General features: G+C 42.4%; 1 protein-coding gene across 1 annotated transcript in view; it reads right to left on the bottom strand.

Moving 5' to 3' along the window:
- LOC137056514 (uncharacterized) overlaps positions 1-21,431 on the bottom strand; it is a 159,755-nt gene that overhangs the window by 20,827 nt on the left and 117,497 nt on the right. Inside the window, exons 29-34 of the mRNA XM_067430637.1 lie at positions 20,885-20,995; positions 20,727-20,792; positions 18,098-18,497; positions 16,193-16,398; positions 15,082-15,710; positions 14,216-14,772 (exon numbers count right to left, since the gene is read on the bottom strand). Of these exons, the coding sequence (XP_067286738.1) occupies positions 14,216-14,772; positions 15,082-15,710; positions 16,193-16,398; positions 18,098-18,497; positions 20,727-20,792; positions 20,885-20,995 (1,969 nt within the window). The remainder of the gene's footprint in view (positions 1-14,215; positions 14,773-15,081; positions 15,711-16,192; positions 16,399-18,097; positions 18,498-20,726; positions 20,793-20,884; positions 20,996-21,431) is intronic.

The following is a 21,431-nucleotide window of genomic DNA, read 5'->3' as shown; positions in this document are numbered from 1 at the left end:
TGCTCATAAAGTCTGTATGCACTATAAATCACTGGGTAGGTTTAGGGATGGGGTGGGGTATGACGAATGGTGATATAAAGTCCACACATTGCATTAAAATGAACCCGCATTTTGATTGGTAATGACAGTCATACGTCATTTCATGACGTCAGGCATAACATGAAACTTTCATTATTTTTACGCCAGCTAGAGGGCGCATGACTTTAAAACGTCTAGCACCTTATTATAGGTCATAATAAGGTGCTATAAAAACGACATATACAGTCATATTTTTTTGGAGGACAGTTTGACACGTTGGGCATGCATGGGAATGTTATTGTCATAGTGAAATTATATAGTGGGTTATAATTTTTCCATTATGCAATGTTGGAGTGTGATTCTCAATTCAATCAGCCATAATTTTGTAAATAAAATTAAAAAAGCGATCAGCGTCTCTATGGGCTCAAAATCCCGCCAAGTGAATTGCAGTCAAGCATAAAAAACACGAATCAAAATTTTAAAAACACATGTGAAAATATAACGCACAAAACTGAAAATCAATGCAGAATCACAAACAATGCAGTCATTGAAATACAAATAAGTGTGAGTCAAACATTTAAACAAGTTTAAAATTATATTCCTCAAAACTGAATCATGAATTCAAAATTATCTGAAACACACACAAAATCATGTTTTCTGCTCTTATTTTCATTTTTTGTATGTCTGTGCTCTTTTCTCCTTTGCTCTTGTTTCCACATTCTGCTATGACCGCATTGTTTTTGATTCTGCATTGATTTTTCAGTTTTGTACGTTATATGTGTTTTTAAAATTCTGATTCATGCTTATTATTTTTTTATGCTTGACTGCAATTCAATTGGCGGGATTTTGAGCCCATACGTCTCCATCCGCCAAATATCATGCACACACTAAAATTTCAAAAATTGCCGCCCGAAGAAACGTTAAGTCAGATTTCAAAGTGAAATTCATTGGCTCTCGTATGCCCGTGACCAATTGCGTCATTACGTCAGCTTTGATTGTAAAATGTCATTGGCTCTTGTGTGTCTTGTGACCGATTGTGTCATGCTCAAGAGTCAGGTGTATCACTTGAATGAGACATGATTGAGTGTGTTTGAGTCAAAATTTATTTGCCTGTTACATGTTTTATATTGTTTAGAAGTGGATAGGTTTGGGGTAGAATTTGGGTTAGTTGTTACAAAATATAAAATATATAAAAGTTGCCTATATATATTCATTAAATCATGTCTGCTTTTACAAATGCAAAGAATTAAATGCGTCTTGATCTGACGCATTGGGCAAACAACTTAAATGAATGGAGCATATAGTGATGCCTAGGGGACCTTTAGAGTCTTCATTGTGATGTTGAGGGCATTTGACCATGCTTTAGATTTTGTCGCCTTGGTAGTGAAAATGGTTGTATATTATATACTTGAAAGCATCACATAAAACAAAGTACCGGTAATGGGCAGTGGGATGCAGTTTCCTTCAGTGACAGCACAGCGATATATTTGTCCTCTTTGAGTTTGATTGAGTTGTATTAAAGGATCACTCACAAGTAAACTATGGAAGAAGACAGGAAGAATATGAGAACATGTTAAACATTTTTGTTGGGTGTAATGTTTCCTGATGGCTGAGCGTACTGTGCAACCTCATACTGAGATTGATGACGTAGATGTGACGTGAGCAACTTGTCTGACAGATGTAACGGCTGTTTCACACCGCAAGCGTGACCGAGGAGATCCACTTTTGCGACATGACTGAAGCGCGATGTTGTGACGCTTCCCCTCATTTGTGCGTTGATGGGCATTCCTCAAGTTTACTGCTATGGGGGTGCATTTGATCCAGCGGGGGATGAAAAACAAACGACCCGCGAGAGACTTCCCCCAGTCTCCATGTGCTCTACTTCTATTGGATAGTCGCATCGCGTTCAACGGATTCATTTGCATAAAGATGGGAATCGGTCATCTTTTTTGATGCGCAGCATTTTTTCAAATGCACCGCTGCCTTCCCGGAATGCTATGCGGGCGCGTTAAAGTCGCTTGACGTCATCCATAGGAATAAAGTGAAGCGTGGCGCGACAAAAGTGTTGCACGGACAAGTGGATCTGCACCTTGAGTGGCGCGTGAGCAGCGCGTGAGCAGCGCGTATTTTTTCCGGCGCCCATGTTAATCAATGAGTGCATTCACACCGGGAGCAGGAGCAGCGCGTGAGCATCAACCAGGAGTCGCGTGAGCAGCAGTGAAGCGGGGGTTTCGGCGGCGAGCCTATTTTTGCTGCGCTGCTGACGCTCAATTAAAGGGAAAGCACAATTTTAAAGGACAAAATAAATATGATTTCACACAAAAAGTGCCTAAAATGCTCACAAGAAGCACGTGTAGTGTATTTGAACAATAACTGGAGTATGTCAGAAAAGAAAACGAAGAATAAAAATAATCTGTAGAAGATTTACCCATTTAAACTTGTTTTAATTATTCAGTTTGGGTGAAAGTATTATAAAAAGTAAAGTAAGCTAGCCAGAAAATATAATAAAAATTATTTTAGTTTAGACAGCTATAGGCTCTCGCATTGAGGGAGCCGCTGCTGTGACGCTGCACCAACGCTTCCAGTGTGAATACTCTCGCGCGTCTGCAGCTGCAGTCACGGTGTAGTTACGCTGACGTGCAGCTCATGCACTGCTCACGCTTCCGGTGTGAAACGGGTAAGTCTTCTAGTAGTTGCGCAAAGTAAAATCTGAATTACATTGTTGAAATTTTTTTCCTGTTGCTTTTGGCTCTCTATAGGCTTCTCCCTTGACTTTGGCGGACTTTATGCCTCCACGTCAACCCGATTGCCTCATAGACAGTAAAAGATTGCCTGCAAGCTTCTCCTCCTGTCTATACAGTAATTTCTCTACTGTGCGACAGACAGTCGCGTGGTTATGATTCAATCGTTTGCCTATTTTTACAAAAATGGCTACTACGGGGCGATAGTGTAAGATACAAAGTAATGTAGCCTATTATACATTGTAATATTTCTTTCAAAATATACAATGGACAAATGTCAAGAGACAGGAGTCTATAAACGCCTCAGATGTAATGTTATTCACTGTCAAAGTGACGCCAAAATGAATGGGAGTCAATGGAATGCTTAACAGCAGGAGATGGCTTGGTCAGCAATGGTGGCCCCTATGGAAGGTTACCCCCTTGCTAATACAGCCAATCATTTTTGTATGACAATGTCACAGAAACAACAACAAGTATATTTGGAGGAGATTCAAGCTGTGCTGCTTTTGCTGGTTATGTATTGATTTACTAAAGAGGTAATTAACAAAACGGCAGAAAAGAGCAATGATACTAAAGAGCATTCTGAAAGCTTGTAAAGCTAGATTTAAAATGACAACGTATGTAATTATCAGCTATTACGGACATTGACTGTGAGATGGCTGAGACGAACGCATGCCATCAAACAAAAAGAGCAAGACTGATATTTACTGAACGCAGAACAAACCTCGCAAAAACTTTAAAAAATGCCGTTTGAAATAAAATGCTGCGTGAGCTCAACCAATCAGCATGTTCAGCGACCAAGTCCCACCCTCGAAAGTTCCTGAACTTTGAAAAAGTACTACCTCGCGAGCAGGGCCGTTTGGAGGGGGAAGCGTTCCTAGTTCCCGGGGAAAGCTCCTGTGGTGGACACGCGGCTTTAGACTAGGGGTTGAACGACTTCCATTTTTTTAAAGTCGACATTTATGTGATGAAAGGCGAGTCGACTTTGACTAGCCGCTAATGACATCATTAATGAGCAAATAAGCCTGAACCTTGAGCTGAGACGCGAACTCGGGTCTTCTTGTGCACAGGACAGCCATGGCATATGAGCAGCACTGCCCATAAGGTTATTAATCCTACATAACAGCTTCTGTATCAGTTCTTTTGTCTTATGGTCGTTATATTCTCACAGATTTCTGCTCGTTCTGAATAAGATACAGATAAAGTAGCACAATAAAGATATGAATGCATTAGTAAGTGATTGTGTGTGAATGAATTCTACCTGGCAGCGTCTCTCTACTAATGGTGAAGCTGTGAGTTTTAGTTATCAAGAAATATATGCTAGAACGTTTCAGTTTCTAAGCTATTTTATTGATAAATCACAGAACAATGTTGACAATACATTTCTGCGCTACTGAATGGTTTTGTGTGAGGCACGCGGTCGGCTATGTGTGTGTGCGTTGCAATGCAGCACGCAGTTTAGCACGATGATTAACTTACGTGCACAATAAGTGTGCATTCTCCCAATCAATTTTGAGGATCCAGATGGTAATCAAACATGTCTTGAGGAGACCTCATGGAGTATGCATTTATTTGTCATTTTTAACTGTTCAAAACAGAGCCTGCATGTCAGGAATTGTTTATCCTGTTGCGCCCTCTATAGGCCAGCGACTAGTCGACGTCAAGCTTAAAGCATCATGACAGCGCATTAAGGTCGACTAGTCGGTGCAACCCCTACTTTAGACCCCACTTCATTGATAGTGTAGGCTTATGTGGAACTTTATTCTTGTACAAACAGATGCTGTATTATGCAGTACATAAAGTATTGAATGAAAATGTCTTGGAAACATCTGTGTATATGACAAATATTGCATTTATTTAACTTCATCTGTGATAAAGTATGCACACACAGCGCAAGCGTCACTGTGGGAAGCAGAAAGTGTCCGACTTCACGTCTTAGTTTGCAGCTCCTAACCGCCTGCACGCGGCTACTCTCGCCGATCCGATGCATCCAGCCACAGCCAATGTTGAACACACCTACAGACCGGAGTGATCGCAGATTCAAGTTCTTATGGAAATATTTAATGTATACTCTAGTGCTCTGAACATGGACCAGCTGTGTATGTGCACCGTGTATGTACACGTCATTTTGCCTGTAAATGCGGGATGATTCCGCATTTCACAGGACGGGTTGCAACCCTACGTGAAGTATGACATTTCAGGCCAGCCTGTGTTATTGGGCTCCATATATAGGATACAACACTCTTTAGCCCCTTTCACACTGCACGTCGGACCCGCAATATTCCCGGAACATTGCCGTGTCGCCTTCTGTGTGAAAGCAACCACGTCCAGGCATTGATTACCGAATTCGACCCGGGTCGGGGACCTAGAAATATTGCGGTATTTGACCTGGGACGAGCGCTGTGTGAACAAAAGCCGAAACTAATGCCGCAACGTGTACGTAGTTATCTTGCGACTCCTAGAGCTTTTTTTTTCAATAATACAACCCTGCAGTGCCAGAAGAGCTAGTCGGTGTTTTAAACGCAGAGAGTGTTCGTATACAAAAGAAACTAAAATTAAACAAGCAGAAATGTGCGCAAACTGGACACAAGTCGAGACCACGGAGCTCCTTACTATCCGCGCTGAAGCTGAGATCGCTCGCCATTATACATCACATCAGGATGTCACGTGTCAACTCGACCCGGGACCGTTAAGCGTTGTGTGTGAAAGCGCACATATTACGGCATTTCGCTGGCAGTGTGAATGGACCAAATCTAGCGGCCCGGGAACAAATGCCGGGTCGCATTATCTGTGTATTTGCCGGAATCGCAGTGTGAAAGGGGCTTTTGTGGAGTATGCTCATACTCCTAGGGAGCATGGCATGGTTTGCCTGATGGCAAACCTGTGTCTTTCCTTGGCTCTGCCACCTGTCGCTGCATTTGTAGAGCTCCTGCCTTCCAGGTAAAACCAACGTCCATGTGCGGTACTTCACAGTTCATGTGACGTATTCTCCACATGCTATCCTCCCTTCTGGCAGGATGTGGTCTCTGTAGGGTTCTTTTGAAAATGAACACTTCCTCAGCACTAATTTCTGGTCTGCACAGCTGTAATTATTTTAACCAAAACTCCACCCTCCGTCAAATGACAGGCTGTAGCAACCTATTTCCACAGTAAGCAGGTCCTTATCCCCAAACTCATGGTTTAGGGAGGACGCTGCTTACATGGGGAGTTGGGTAGGTTACAATTTTGCGAATGCCCTTTTACCCAGCATGTGGTACCTTGCTGATATCTGCACTGACAAAACCTTGTAACACGGTTGATTTAGTTGTGTTGTTTCCCTATTGACAGATAATAATAGGCTTGGTTACTTTTGCAACATCCGAGTGAAGAAGATGTTGTGAGGCAACATATTCTCACTCCCAACTCGTCACATACTGGCGCTTGATCACATTTTAACGCACAGGGTACCCCTTTACCTTCCTTTTTGAACAAGCAGGGTGCTCCATTCATTTCAATGAGAAACCTTTAGTGTGATACACAAATGTGTTGGGTATATCATCATAATAAAATTATACATATTGGTAATAATTTTGCCATCATGACATGTTGGTGGCGAGATCATCCTTTCAGCGATTAAAACATTAAGATCAACTCTGTTCTTTACATGAAGACATCGTATGATTTCAGAAGACTTGGAATGCAACATGAGTTAATACTTTTATACTGTTTTGTAAAGTTTTTGCAATAAAAACCTGTGACTGTACTTTAATTGACTTTTACGTGTTTTATATTGTTTAGAAGTGGGTAGGTTTAGGGTAGGAGTTGGGTTAGTTGCTCCAAAATATAAAAGTAGCCTTAATATGTAAAAATATTCATAAAATCATGTCTACTTTTATAAATGCAATTCGTCTTGATCTGACACAGGCAAACAATTAAAATAAATGGAGCACTCTGCTCATTAAAAAATTACGCTTAAGGGGTACCCCATTTTTTTAAACGAGGGTTCCTGACCAAGCATTAATATTTGACGAGTTAGGACTGAGAACGTGTTGGTCCCTCCTGCCACAATGAACTCAATGAACTCATTAGGAAATATAAGCTTTAGTGTAAGTTCTGCCAGGAAGATTCAATGTTATGTCACGCATTACTTTCAGACCTAACCAATCATGTCCTAATCCACAGAGTATAAAAGATGGTCACTTACACATGTCTGAGTTCGCAGATGCTGACACCGACAGTTACCTTCAACCTCCCCACCACCATCAGGATGGTCCCTGTCTATACCTCCTGGGGGTCGGCTGCCCCCCGGCCTTCATCTTCAGGCAGGATATGCAGAGTCTGTTACCCTCGAACATAAGCTAAGGACGGGGCCTACGCCAAAGAACTCGAATTATCATACTTGCTGGACTATCAATAAATTTGTTAATTTTTTTAATTCTCCTGGCTTCCTAATCTTTCTGGTAGAACTACCAGTGATGTAAGTGTACACTGATCGGGCAAACTCACGCGAAACACAAGCAACCAGCATTTTTTTAAAAAGCCATCTCCACACACAGATTGTAGCCTACACATGTACTCCAGAAACTTTGTCAACAAGGGAAGCTGCATTCAAAGAGACAATTAAGAAATGACGATTCAGAAATCACATAAACTTAGCATTTCAATATCTAGTACAATTCTTCATAACGGGCAGTTCATTATTAGTGGTTTTGTTGCTCTCACCTTGCATCTTTCTGTATGATCTTATAGCCAAAGGCAACATTTTGGCTCCGTGAAGGTGAAGGCTCAGTGAATGTTTTCCAGGTAAAAGGATCAATGTTAAAAGCCATCGCCGACTGAGATACTAAAGCGTTCAGAAGTGATAAAGACTAAATTAGTAACTAGAAACTGTAATTTGACATAACTGAAATATAAAATTAATATTTTCCATTTCTGCTTGCTAATTGGTCAATACAGCACAACTTCATTGTGTAGCACTAAAGGCAAAAATATATATTGTAACATTAGATATAATGTAATATATCTAAATATGTTTTATAACCAATGTGTAAACACAGAAAGTACATACGAGACAGACCAAGATGGCATTTACAGGAAGTTAACGCTTGCTGTTTGTTCTTGCCTTAAAAGGACATTCTTCATCCTCATCCCTATCATATGTCTGTACACAATATTACATATGCCAGGGCTATTTAAATCTTACCCTGGATGGCCAATGTGGTGCAGAGTTTAGCTCCAACCCTGATCAAACTCACCCACCTGTGATTTTCTAATGATCCTGAAGTCATTGATTAGCATTTTCAGGTGAGTTTGATTAGGGTTGGAGCTAAACTCTGCCCTGCATTGGCCCTCCAGGGTAAGATTTGAATAGTCCTGACATACGCTGTAACATCAGAAAGATTGTCATGGCTTGTAACTTATGAGCCTGTCTAAAATTAGATGTGTCTAGTATCTTATAATCAACAGTTTCTCTCAATGTTGAGTAACTGTAAAAGCTTTACACTTAATTACTGTTTTCTTCACTCATTCATCTATTTATGTTCAACATGATTACTGAAATGCCTTTTGCACAGATAAAAAATGTTTAACAAATATTGAGTATAAATAGAATGTAAAGCAAATTTTATCTGGTTAGATTATGTAACTAGTTCTATTTTATCGCCACTTACTGCTTACAATTACGAGAAGGAACAAAAAGGTTTAAGACTTACCACAAAAGAAGGCTTAAAGAGTGGATATCGACGGCTATTGAGGTAGTGACGGTGTGTTCAGAATAACTAATAAGTAATAAAAAATAGAAATATCTTACCACAGAAGATGAACAATCTGATACAAAAGTTCTGGTCCATTATAACCTTTCAAATGTAGATAAGGAGGATGCATGAGGTGTGAGAGTCAAGGCAATAAGTGAGACCTAGATGTGGTTCATAGATGTAAAAAGGGAACATCTAACTAGAGAAGAAACAACAGTTCAATATGTGTCTATTTTTACATTCTACCACACATACATATAAGGCCTGTCTAAATACCCACATTTACACTTACTTTGCTCCAGACCACTTGTCTACTTGCATGACGTATTTCCTGAATATGGCCCAAGTTTTCAAGTTGTAAAGACTGGAAATGTGTGTAGAACATTTGATTACCCAATGGGACACATTTATAGATACACTTTACAGAGTTTTATTTGGATATTTAATATTTTGCATGAATGTCTGTTCAGTAGTCCCTATAAAGGGGAAGACACTACTTAAACTTGTGGTGCTTCTAATTAAGTGATTAAAAGCAGTTACAAATGTACACAATACACATTGCCTGCACCAATAAAACCTGCAACACTTTATGTTTTCCTACCAAATTATATTATAATATCCAATGTATCTTACAGTGGAATGTTTTCCTCAACATCTCGTGATTTTGGGGCACGTGAGTTCACAAAGATGATACATGATGGGATACACTCAGATTCTGAGCGTTATTCGAGTGTGGGTTTAGTGTGTGTTCAGGGCAGTGCGCTTTGACATTTTTAAGACATGGGACAGTCTTGCATACACACTTCCTGTCGTGTGCACCAATCTGTGAGGTCATTTGGACAATCAAGTGTGGGTATTTAGACAGGCCCTTTGTTTTATATAGCAGTCTTGCCCGGAGCAATATGGTGGACATACAGTCTTGTTCAAAATAATACCAGTACAATGTGACTAACCAGAATAATCAAGGTTTTTTGTATATTTTTTTATTGCTACGTGGCAAACAAGTTACCAGTAGGTTCAGTAGATTCTCAGAAAACAAATGAGACCCAGCATTCATGATATGCACGCTCTTAAGGCTGTGCAATTGGGCAATTAGTTGAATTAGTTGAAAGGGGTGTGTTCAAAAAAATAGCAGTGTGGCATTCAATCACTGAGGTCATCAATTTTGTGAAGAAACAGGTGTGAATCAGGTGGCCCCTATTTAAGGATGAAGCCAACACTTGTTGAACATGCATTTGAAAGCTGAGGAAAATGGGTCGTTCAAGACATTGTTGAGAAGAACAGCGTACTTTGATTAAAAAGTTGATTAGAGAGGGGAAAACCGATAAAGAGGTGCAAAAAATGATAGGCTGTTCAGCTAAAATGATCTCCAATGCCTTAAAATGGAGAGCAAAACCAGAGAGACGTGGAAGAAAACGGAAGACAACCATCAAAATGGATAGAAGAATAACCAGAATGGCAAAGGCTCAGCCAATGATCACCTCCAGGATGATCAAAGACAGTCTGGAGTTACCTGTAAGTACTGTGACAGTTAGAAGACGTCTGTGTGAAGCTAATCTATTTTCAAGAATCCCCCGCAAAGTCCCTCTGTTAAAAAAAAGGCATGTGCAGAAGAGGTTACAATTTGCCAAAGAACACATCAACAGGCCTAAAGAGAAATGGAGGAACATTTTGTGGACTGATGAGAGTAAAATTGTTCTTTTTGGGTCCAAGGGCCACAGGCAGTTTGTGAGACGACCCCCAAACTCTGAATTCAAGCCACAGTACACAGTGAAGACAGTGAAGCATGGAGGTGCAAGCATCATGATATGGGCATGTTTCTCCTACTATGGTGTTGGGCCTATTTATTGCATACCAGGGATCATGGATCAGTTTGCATATGTTAAAATACTTGAAGAGGTCATGTTTCCCTATGCTGAAGAGGACATGCCCTTGAAACGGTTGTTTCAACAAGACAATGACCCAAAACACACTAGTAAACGGGCAAAGTCTTGGTTCCAAACCAAAAAAATTAATGTTATGGAGTGGCCAGCCCAATCTCCAGACCTTAATCCAATTGAGAACTTGTGGGGTGATATCAAAAATGCTGTTTCTGAAGCAAAACCAAGAAATGTGAATGAATTGTGGAATGTTGTTAAAGAATCATGGAGTGGAATAACAGCTGAGAGGTGCCACAAGTTGGTTGACTCCATGCCACACAGATGTCAAGCAGTTTTAAAAAACTGTGGTCATACAACTAAATATTAGTTTAGTGATTCACAGGATTGCTAAATCCCAGAAAAAAAAAATGTTTGTACAAAATAGTTTTGAGTTTGTACAGTCAAAGGTAGACACTGCTATTTTTTTGAACACACCCCTTTCAACTAATTGCCCAATTGCACAGCCTTAAGAGCGTGCATATCATGAATGCTGGGTCTTGTTTGTTTTCTGACAATCTACTGAACCTACTGGTAACTTGTTTGCCACGTAGCAATAAAAAATATACTAAAAACCTTGATTATTCTGGTTAGTCACATTGTACTGCTATTATTTTGAACAAGACTGTATCGGCCAATGAGGCATCTATGTATTTATTATGTCTGCTCTCGCCTGCTTTGTCACGTCACATGTACATTTGAAATTAAGATTGTTTTCATAGATTAATAACTCGATTTCTGCTCTGTACACTCCAAAAACAAACAAACCAAACAAATAAACACAAAAACAGTTGAATAAACTTTTAAATTAGGTGTGTGTGTGTGTGTGTGTGTGTGTGTGTGTGTGTGTGTGTGTGTGTGTGTGTGTGTCTGTGTGTGTGTGTGTGTGTGTGTGTGTGTTGGGGGGGGGGGGGGGGGTAGCTGCTATACATGTTCCAAGATGGTTTGAGGCCATAGGCTGTGAACTGAATCAAACTATTTGATTTATTTCTATAACAATTAATAACCAACACAGAACTAGTTCACATGCTAAGTGAGATGTAACTTGTGTAGCATGCAAGTAATGATCAAGTAAAACACTTGTCCTCTGGCATTAGCACAGTTACAGCTCATTGAGAATAGACTTATTTTAAGAAGCCACCCACAACCTTACCACAAGTTCATGTGGAATTACAAATTTAAACTAAGGGAAGTACATTGTATTTAGCATTTCAAGTAAAGATGGTGACAGTGTTGTTGGCTGTACCCTTTAAGTTTCTTATATGATCTTTTTTTAAGTTACTTTTGGTTTTCAACATGGTTAAATGCTTGATAAATAAAACATAATACCCTTTTATGCATATGTGCTTAAAGGCCCTAAACTGCACCAACCACGATAAATGTTGCTTGCAGCTTTAATTATTATTATTATTAGTAATATTAGTGTTTTAAAGGTCCCGTTCTTCGCGATTCCATCTTTCAAACTTTAGTTAGTGTGAAATCTGTTAGAGCATAAACAATACCTGTAAAATTAAAGCTCAAAGTTCAATGTCAAGCGAGATATTTTATTTAACAGAAGTTCCCTTTCAAAGCCTACAGCGAACGGCCGGTTTGGACTACACCCCTGCACTTCCTGCTGTAATGACGTCACTAGAACCGTTTGTTGACTAACCCTTCGCCCACAAGAACACGCAAAATAGGGGGCGTGGTCTTGCTGCTCTCCCACGTGGAGAAGAGCGCTCATTCAGCGCTTGCATCTCCCCCTTATGGTAAAAGGCGGGACCTTTCTGGGCAAAGTGCGCTAAGCTGGTGTCCAATCACAACACGGGAAGTGCTGGCCCAATCAGAACTCGTTACGTATTTATGAAGGAGGGACTTCATAGAACAAGGAAATCATCAGGCCGTTTTTAGGATAGAGAAAACAGCGCATTACAGATAAGTAAATTGTGTGCAAAATACTGTTTTTTTACACACGAAACATGAACTCATGTTATATTGCACACTGTGAACATAATCAAAGCTTCAAAAACACGCGAAGAACGGAACCTTTAATAAAAAAAAATTAAAATCTCCATCATGAAAAACATCTCCAATCGCCTATTTTTTTCTTCTGCTAGCTACAGCACATGCAGTGAGATATATAATGCCACATAGTCCTTAATTCTTGTTGTTATCTAGTTATAAATAAATCATGTATCTAAAGAATACATCATTGATAAAGAATTTAGAATATTTTCCCCTACCTATCGAATGAGCCAAAATACAATCCAGTAGGTAGCTGTAATGCACCTTCAAGACACCAATCAGATCAAAGTGCAGTTGAACAGACTTCAGTCACGAAAAAGACAGCGACAGTGTTTTTTTAGAGTTAAGTACAAAATACAATTCATCTCAATTGTCATTTAGTGTTTTTATTTATCTTTATTACTTACTACTTGTGTGCTTCTCCTGGGTGATACAAAGTGAGCTGTGATGTTAATATAGTCACGTGAAATCCCTCATACACAACAAATGGCCAGGATATTCTTTACAAATTGAGTTTCAGTTTGTTTTTCCCAAAACCCTATCATATTTTTATTCATCATTTTTTTTTTTTTTTAAGATTGGCATACACTGTGATTTTCGTCCGATTTCGATCTGAATTCTAACTCGTGCAGCCCTCGTGTGGGGATCACACATCTGAAGCAGAGATACGAACTGATTGACCTGTTCTCGCGGTGAGGGGAAATAGGACAATCAGTTCGTAGCTTTGCTTCAGCTGTGAGATACCCGCATGAGGGCTGACCACAATTCCATCATTCCAATTACATTTTTAATGCAACAAGAAAGACCCTGTACAGGGTCCGGAATGACAACGTCATGTATATACTTTCAGTGTTGGGCAGTAGCATCGCTACTAGCTTAACTAAATTTTTCAATAGCATGGTGGTAGCGTCGCTGTTTTCTCAATGAAATAGCTTTTCAGTAGCGAAGCTCTTCTGTTGATCAAGTAGTGCGGTAGCGTCCACACAAGCTAACGTTACATTTTCCCAAGCATTTCTGAGGATCAAGCTCAAATTGGAAACACAACTGATAAGAACGCGGATATACTACACTTCCTACGTTCCTTTCTGCCTCGCGCAGACGCGCACGCAAGCCTTTCAGAGTACTCATTTGGCAGTGAGCGCGTAAAGACGGGATAGGCGTGTGCACATTCACACTATCTAGTTGACGTTTTTTTTCCTTAGCGTTCAATTCACTGTTGCACGCGCATCGTCCGCGCAGTGATAAAAGAGAAACGTCTCGGTTACGTATGTAACCCTAGTTCCCTGAGGGAACGAGACGCTGCGTCGAAACTCTGTGAGAACGCCTCTGCGTTAATGCGTCGTGAAGCGCGTGTAGAACCATTCCTTTGGAAGATCGATCGATCGTCGGCGTGATGACGTCATCGACCGGAAGCTATAAAGCGTCCGTGAACACAAACAGGAACTAGCTTCTGATAAAGCCTGAAGTAAGTGATCATGGGCACGCCAGGAGTATGGCCGGGCAACGCAGCGTCTCGTTCCCTCAGGGAACTAGGGTTACATACGTAACCGAGACGTTCCCTTTCGGGGAACTCGAGCTGCGTCGAAACGCTGTGAGAACACTTATAGCCACATCGCCATGGGACCAAGTGCCTCATATGTGTGAAGCCATAGCGCACACGACTACGAAAGCACCTGCGCCCTAACAGTAGATGCCAAATCTAACTCGTAGAATCTGAGGAACGTTAGCGGCGAAGACCAGCCTGCCGCATTACAGATATCTTGGAGGGAAGCCCCCGACAAAAGTGCTTTGGAAGCAGCCATACCCCTGGTAGAATGCGCCCGGACAGCCAGTGGAGACGGCTGCCCGACCGCCTCATAAGCAAGCGAGATGGTCTCGAACACCCACTTGCTCATTCTCTGCTTAGACACTGGAGCCCCCTTTTTCTGGGCTCCGAAACAGACAAACAGTTGATCAGTCTTTCTCCACAGGGCAGCTCTGTGGACGTATGCGTCTAACGCCCTGACCGGGCACAGCAGATTTAATCTTTCCTGGTCAGACGTCAAAAATGGAGGAGGACAGAAGGCTTGTAGAGTGATGGGGCCCCGTGGGCTCGTAAGAACCTTGGGGATGTAACCTGGTCTGGGATGCAGAAAAGCCTTTACCATACCAGGCGCAAACTCTAGGCATGAGGGCCCTACTGACAGGGACTGAATATCTCCTATTCTTTTGAGAGATGAAATGGCCAAAAGAAAGATGGTTTTTAGGGTGAGGAACTTCTCTGAAACCTCCTCTAAAGGTTCAAACGGAGGCTCAGATAAGCCCCGTAACACAATGGCCAAGTCCCATGCCGGGACCCTCGAGTGCACAGCCGGCCTCAACCTTAAGGTACCACAGAGGAAACGTGTAATTAAAGGGTGTCTTCCCAAAGACACTCCACCCAAAGGGACGTGGAAGGCAGCCAGGGCCGCCACGTACACCTTTATTGTGGAGGGGGTCAACCCTGCTGAGAACCTTGCCTGCAGGAACTCCAGCACTGTACCAACCGGGCAGTTAACTGGGTCCCACTGACGTTCTCTGCACCATGCTGAGAAAAGTTTCCATTTCAAAGCGTACAGCTTCCTCGTGGACGGAGCTCTGGAGTGAAGGATGGTCTCCACGACCTCGGCCGAGAGACCTTCCTCTATGAGCCTGGCCCCCTCAGAGGCCAGGTCCACAGTTTCCACAACTCTGGGCGTGGGTGCAGGAATCTCCCACCCGCCTGAGAGAGCAGATGCCTCCTGGTCGGAATCTCCATCGGAGAGCCTTCCAGGAGAGATATCAGGTCCGAAAACCATACTCTGGTCGGCCAGAACAGAGCCACTAGAAGTACCTGGGCCCCGTCCTGGCGTACCCTTTCCAGAACTCCTGGAAGCAAGACAATCGGGGGAAATGCGTACAGGGGCAGCCTCGGCCACTCCTGTACCATGGCATCCAGCCCCAGTGGGGGGATGTGACAGAGAGAACCACTGAGGACAGGGAGAATTCTCTGCCGAAGCAAACAGGTCTATCTCTGCTTTTCCATATTTTTGCCACAGGAGCTCCACCACCTCGGGTGGAGTCTCCATTCCCAGGGCCTTGGCCCCTGCCTCGACAGGTTGTCCGCTTCCTGATTTAGGACCCCTGGGATATAAACTGCTCTGATGGACAGCAGTTTCTCTTGGGCCCACAGGAGGATCTGACGTGCCAGTTTGTATAAGGGACCGGACCTCAGACCCCCCTGGTGATTTATATAGGCGACCACCGATGTGTTGTTTGTCCTGACTAATACATGATGGCCCCTGAGGTCGGGCAGAAACTGTTTCAGTGAAAGAAACACAGCGAGCATCTCTAGCCGATTTATGTGCCCTGGGATGAACGGGATGACCCTGGGACCTTGGGATGAATGGCCACTCATGGTCGCACCCCAACCCGTGAGGGAGGCGTCTGTCGTTAGCGTTACTTGACGAACATGAGCCCCCAACATGGGCCTCTAGGACAGAAACCCCGGGTTTTTCCACATGACCAGAGCACGTAGGCATCGCCGCGTGACTTTGATAGTGCGGAGCGGGTTTCCCCTCGGGGAGAACCCTTTTGTTCTGAGCCACCACTGTAGCGGCCTCATGTTCAGTAGGCCAAAAGGTATCACGTTGGACGCTGCTGCCATGAGACCTAACAGTTTCTGGAACTGTTTTACAGTGACGGCACGGTCTAGCTTCGGTTCTTTGACTGCTGCCAGGATCAATGCTATGCGTGTTGGGGATATTTGCACCCGCATAATTACCGAACCCCAGTTCACGCCTAAAAAAGTGGTTCTCTGAGCCGGAGAAAGCACACTCTTCTTGGCGTTCAGCCTCAACCCCAATTTCGACATGTGCGCGAGAACAGCATCTCGATGCTGAACCGCCATCTGTTCGGTATGAGCTAGGATCAACCAGTCGTCGATGTAGTTCAGTATGCGGATGCCCTGCAGACGCAGCGGCGCCAGAGCTGCATCCACACACTTGGTGAATGTGCGGGGTGACAGTGCTAGACCGAAGGGAAGTACTCGATATTGGTATGCCTCTCCCCCGAAGGCAAACCTCAGGAACTTCCTGTGAAGTGGAAGGATGGAGACATGGAAATACGCATCTTTGAGGTCTATGGTGACAAACCAATCCTCCGATTTGATCTGCGATACAATCTGTCTGAGTATGAGCATCTTGAACTTGAGCTTGGCCACTGAGCGATTTAATAGGCGCAGATCTAATATCGGGCGCAACCCCCCCATCCTTCTTCGGCACGATGAAGTAACGGCTGTAAAACCCAGACTCCCTGCCGGGAGGAGGAACCCTCTCTATAGCCCCCTTTTGCAGGAGTGTCTCTACTTCCTGTGCCATTACCAGAGCCTGCTCCGGGCCCACCTCTGTGGGTAGGACACCGCTGAAAGGAGGTGGCCGCCTCTTGAATTGAATGGCGTACCCCCTTTCGACTATCTGCAGGACCTAACGAGATATAGTCAACAGACGTTTCCACTCGTCTAGAATATCTACTAAGGGAACCAGCCTCTCGAGGCTGGCCTCTGGTGTACTTCGAACAGCAAGCACAGTGCCCTGAAGCGGCGAACGGGCAGGGAACAACTGACTTGACTGCTAGGGAGCCCCCCGAGGGGGGAGCGGCGGGGTTGGCAGCGCGGCCCCCAGAGGGCGCCGCAGGAAAACGGGTACCGTAGGCAGGGGTAAACACCGGAGGAGCTCTGGGCCAGGACTACCCTCGTGCCTGTCCAAGTGTCCCTGGGCCTGATGCACGTGGAGCAATGCCATGGCATGCAAGAAGGACACAGCTTGACCAATAAGCCTACGCAGTTAGACTGCAAGAGAACTTGGACTGCAAGGGGTTCCCGTGCCAGTTGGAACAAAGTTCCATCGCAACGGCCCGCTCCACCGGTGGGAGACCCTTGAACCCCCTGCTTGCCCGCCGTCAAGGGTAGGGAGGAGGGAAGAGCCACAAGGTCTGTTCCTGGCACTGAAAGGTGTCTTCCATGACCAAGTAAGATCCTCATGCATCTCTGGGAAGGTTGTGCGCTCATACAGGTGTGTGCTCTGTCCTGTTTGTATACTCTGTCCTGTATGTGTGCTTTCTGCTGTATGTGTGCTCTGTCCTGTATGTGTGCTCTGTCCTGTATGTACTCTCTCCTGTATGTGTGTTCTGTCCTGTATGTGTGCTCTCTCCTGTATGTGTGTTCTCATCGTTAAGCCCTGCCTGTTTGTGGATACTGTCTGTTTTGCCTGGATTTACTTTTATTATGTTTGCTAAAATAAAGTTTGCTGCTTATGGATCCTACTCTCGTTCCCCTGAAACAGCCAGCGTACATAAAAGAAGACCTGACCAAAGATGGATCCAGCAGCAGTCCCACTTGATCGTCTATTCAAAGGGAAGACATCAGAGACTTTTGAACATTGCTAATATCACTTTGTTTTCATTGATTTATTTTGCTACGGACTCCATAACCAGCTACAATGCAAACTCATCTGTGATGGTCCTCGAGGGTCACTGAGTGTTTTTCTTGATTATGCCCTTCAGGTAAGCAGCTCTGCATTCACTGTGGGAGTCGCAGAAGAGGAACACTGCACTCCCGCAAAACCCGCCAGTCCAGAGTATTGTCTTCTCATTGTGAGAATGACCAGCGTCCAGAGAGGGCTCTGCCTACTTCCGTCCCGAGTCAAGAGAGGATGAGTCCAAAGAGGATGCCATTTCATGTCCCTCCTATCCTCATTCCTGAGTCCGTAGTGCCTCCCAGGAGGATTTTTGGGGGGAGGCTTCCCATCCATGGAGGCTGGCCCTAAAGGGTCTATGTCGCCATGGCTTCCTGAACTGCCTGAGCTGTCATGGCTCCCTGAGCTTCCGGCGCCTCCGTGGTCCCCTGAACGGCCTGCACTTCCTGGCTTCTGGAACTGCCAGGTCTGCCCACGCCTCCCAGGCCCATGTATGCCATGCCAGGTTACTTGTCCTGTTCCACCCCACTGGCCTGGCCCTTCATCCCATCTCCGTTCCACCTCCCTCCTGGACTTTTTAGGAGCATCTGGAAGCTGCTCCTTAAGTGGGAGGCTCTGTCATGATCCCAGTCTGTGTAATTTGAGCATTTCTTTCCATCATTACATCACATCTGTACACATAAAGAATGTGTCCTAGCTAGTAGGCTTTATTGTGTGTGAGGATGTTTCAGGTGGAGATTTATAGCCTTTTCTCACGGCCCTTGATATGATTAAACGTATCAATTTAATGGCGGATCCAAAAAGGTTCAAATGACAATCACCAGTGACAACTGGTGATTCATCTGTTGTAAAATGGAAAAGACTTCGGACTTCGGAGTGGCTACAGAAAAAAAAAGACTTCATCCGGGCCCATGCGAAAACAAGGATAAAAAGTGGCTTTGAAAGGTGCCACAAACATGTTTTGAATCAGCTTTTTTTTCTGCTGGACATGTAAGACATAAATGGTTAAACTATGTAACAGTAGCACACTTGTTTGCTTAATTCATACACCTTTGGACCGGAACAGACAGAAATTTTAGCTTTTGATACGTTCATTACCAACATTAAGTAGCATTTAGTGTGTGTATATATATATATATATATATATATATATATATATATATATATATATATATATATATATATATATATATATATATTAGGGCCGGGACTTTAACGCGTTAATTAAGATTAATTAACTACGGGACTTTAACGCGTTAATTAATTACGCAAAAAAAAAAAAAATTAATCGCACTTATTTTTGCCCCGCGGAACGTTTTTCAATGAATGAGTTTTGACGGACCGATTATACTGGAACACCAACTAGCACTCATGAGTCACGACAACAACCATGAAAACAACAAACCATAGTGAACATGAACGAAGAAGCTGATGAGACCGCTTTGCTTGGCCCCGTGGATGGGAAATTTAGTTTTAAAAAAAGAAATAATGGTAGCGTCGACAAGAGCATGGTTGTGTGCAAGCTATACAACAGGGGTGTCCAAAGTCGGTCCTGGAGGGCCACTGACGTCCTGCAGAGTTTAGCTCCAGCTTGCCTCAATACACTGCTAAAGTTTCTAGTATGCCTAATAAAACCTTAATGAGCTGGTACAGGTGTGTTTAATTGGGGTTAGAGCTAAACTCAGCAGAACAGTGGCCCTCCAGGAGCAGGATTGGACACCCCTGCTATACAACAAGGAATTAGCGTATCACCGCAGCACATCGAGCCTCAAATATCACAAATATGCTTTTGCTACACTTAATGGCAAACATTGCACTGGTCTGCTGGACTGAAATAAATAAACAATATTTTGTTGATTAAGCTTATGTATTCAGTCATTATTCAATGGTATACTAAAAATACATGTGAAAAATTACTTCTCATTGTTCTCAGGTAAAATATTTATATGCGATTAAAATGCGATTAATTTCGATTAATTAATTACAAAGCCTCTAATTAATTAGATTAATTTTTTTAATCGAGTCCCGGCCCTAATATATATATATATATATATATATATATATATATATATATATATATATATATATATATATATATATATATATATATGTATGAAGAGTTGAGATGCAAAAGCCTCTAAAAGCCACTACGGTCAAACATGAGATAATGATCCTGAGTGAATGCTCTCTGCATATTATACATTCATAAAATACCTTCACATCTTATACTTTTAAATCCCAGCCTCAGCCCATTCAGAAGTGCCGGTACTTAGGTAGAGACCTATACACAGAAGCCTGACAAAAAAGCATATTTTAAAGAGAAACATTAGACGGATTTAGAGGCTTTTGCATCTGAACTCTTTATGGAAATTGCAAATAAAAATGATTTTTTGCAAAAATCAATTATTCATTTTTATATTAAGCAGAAAGCAATAAAACATTTACAAAACATCTCAGTGCAAATCTCTATTATAATAATCTGATTAAACATCATGATAAAAAAATCTCAAAAACAATATATGAATGTCTTATATTTTCACACTCAGTCATGATCAGTTTTTATAACAATAAAGGGGAAAGAAAATAATTAAAATGCTATAAATGCCTTCATTATGGTAAGCTCACTGATACGAAAATTATGAGCAGTGATATGAATTTAAATTGTCATATATTACAGTAAATTATTTCTACTGTTCATTCTCATAAAATGTTCTAAATCAGGCTGAAATATGTTGCTATATTGAGGTGCTAAATTCACATTTCATTCTCAAGCCCACAAAACACAATCAGTAGCCTACTTATATCTAGTAACTATTTGAGTGCACATTATTGTGGCATGTTTGCCTCTCCTCCTTCATCCCCCTGAGCCTCCTGCAGCATCTGCTTGTACTGGCTTTTGAAGAACCCAGCCTTGTAAAAGGAGAAAATATGCAGTAAAAACATTGATTGTGTAGACAGGTGAAAGTGCTAGAGATTGATTTTATGATGGCAATATACTGTACCTTAAAGAGGACCGCTGTGATGAGAGCCAGTAGAAGCAGTCCTCCTATTACCCCTCCAATAATCTCTTTGGTCAGTTTCACCTCCTCATACACCTCCACTTGAGTATTAATCTACAAAGTAGAAAAATGTAGCAAGTTAATTATTTGTGGAGTCAGATGTGAAGTCCTCCTTCCTCCCACACAGATCTTCCATGTCGAACAATACATTATAATTTGGGTTACATTAAATACTATTTGTGAATAACATTACTCCACCGGATAAATATGACATTTCAGTTATGTCGCTGGATACTTAAATAGGTTATACCAAAGGATGCCACTTACAGCCTAACGAATAAAGATGAAACATAATTGTTTGCTATGTACAATCTTTTGTTATAATGCATCTGTTTAGTGTGTGTATAATCCACATCCTTGTCTCTTGTTCTGTTGTTGTATTTTTTTATGCTATACACTTCCATTCAAAAGTCTGGAGTTAAAGCAATTCATTATTTTATTCAGCAAGGATGCATTCAGTTGTTCAAAAGAGCAGGAAAGATATAACATT

This window comes from Pseudorasbora parva, chromosome 21 (assembly GCF_024679245.1).
Source record: "Pseudorasbora parva isolate DD20220531a chromosome 21, ASM2467924v1, whole genome shotgun sequence".
NCBI classification, from domain to species: domain Eukaryota; kingdom Metazoa; phylum Chordata; class Actinopteri; order Cypriniformes; family Gobionidae; genus Pseudorasbora; species Pseudorasbora parva.
The sequence above is the reverse complement of the archived record's forward strand: the minus strand, read 5'-3'. Positions and strand labels throughout refer to the sequence as shown.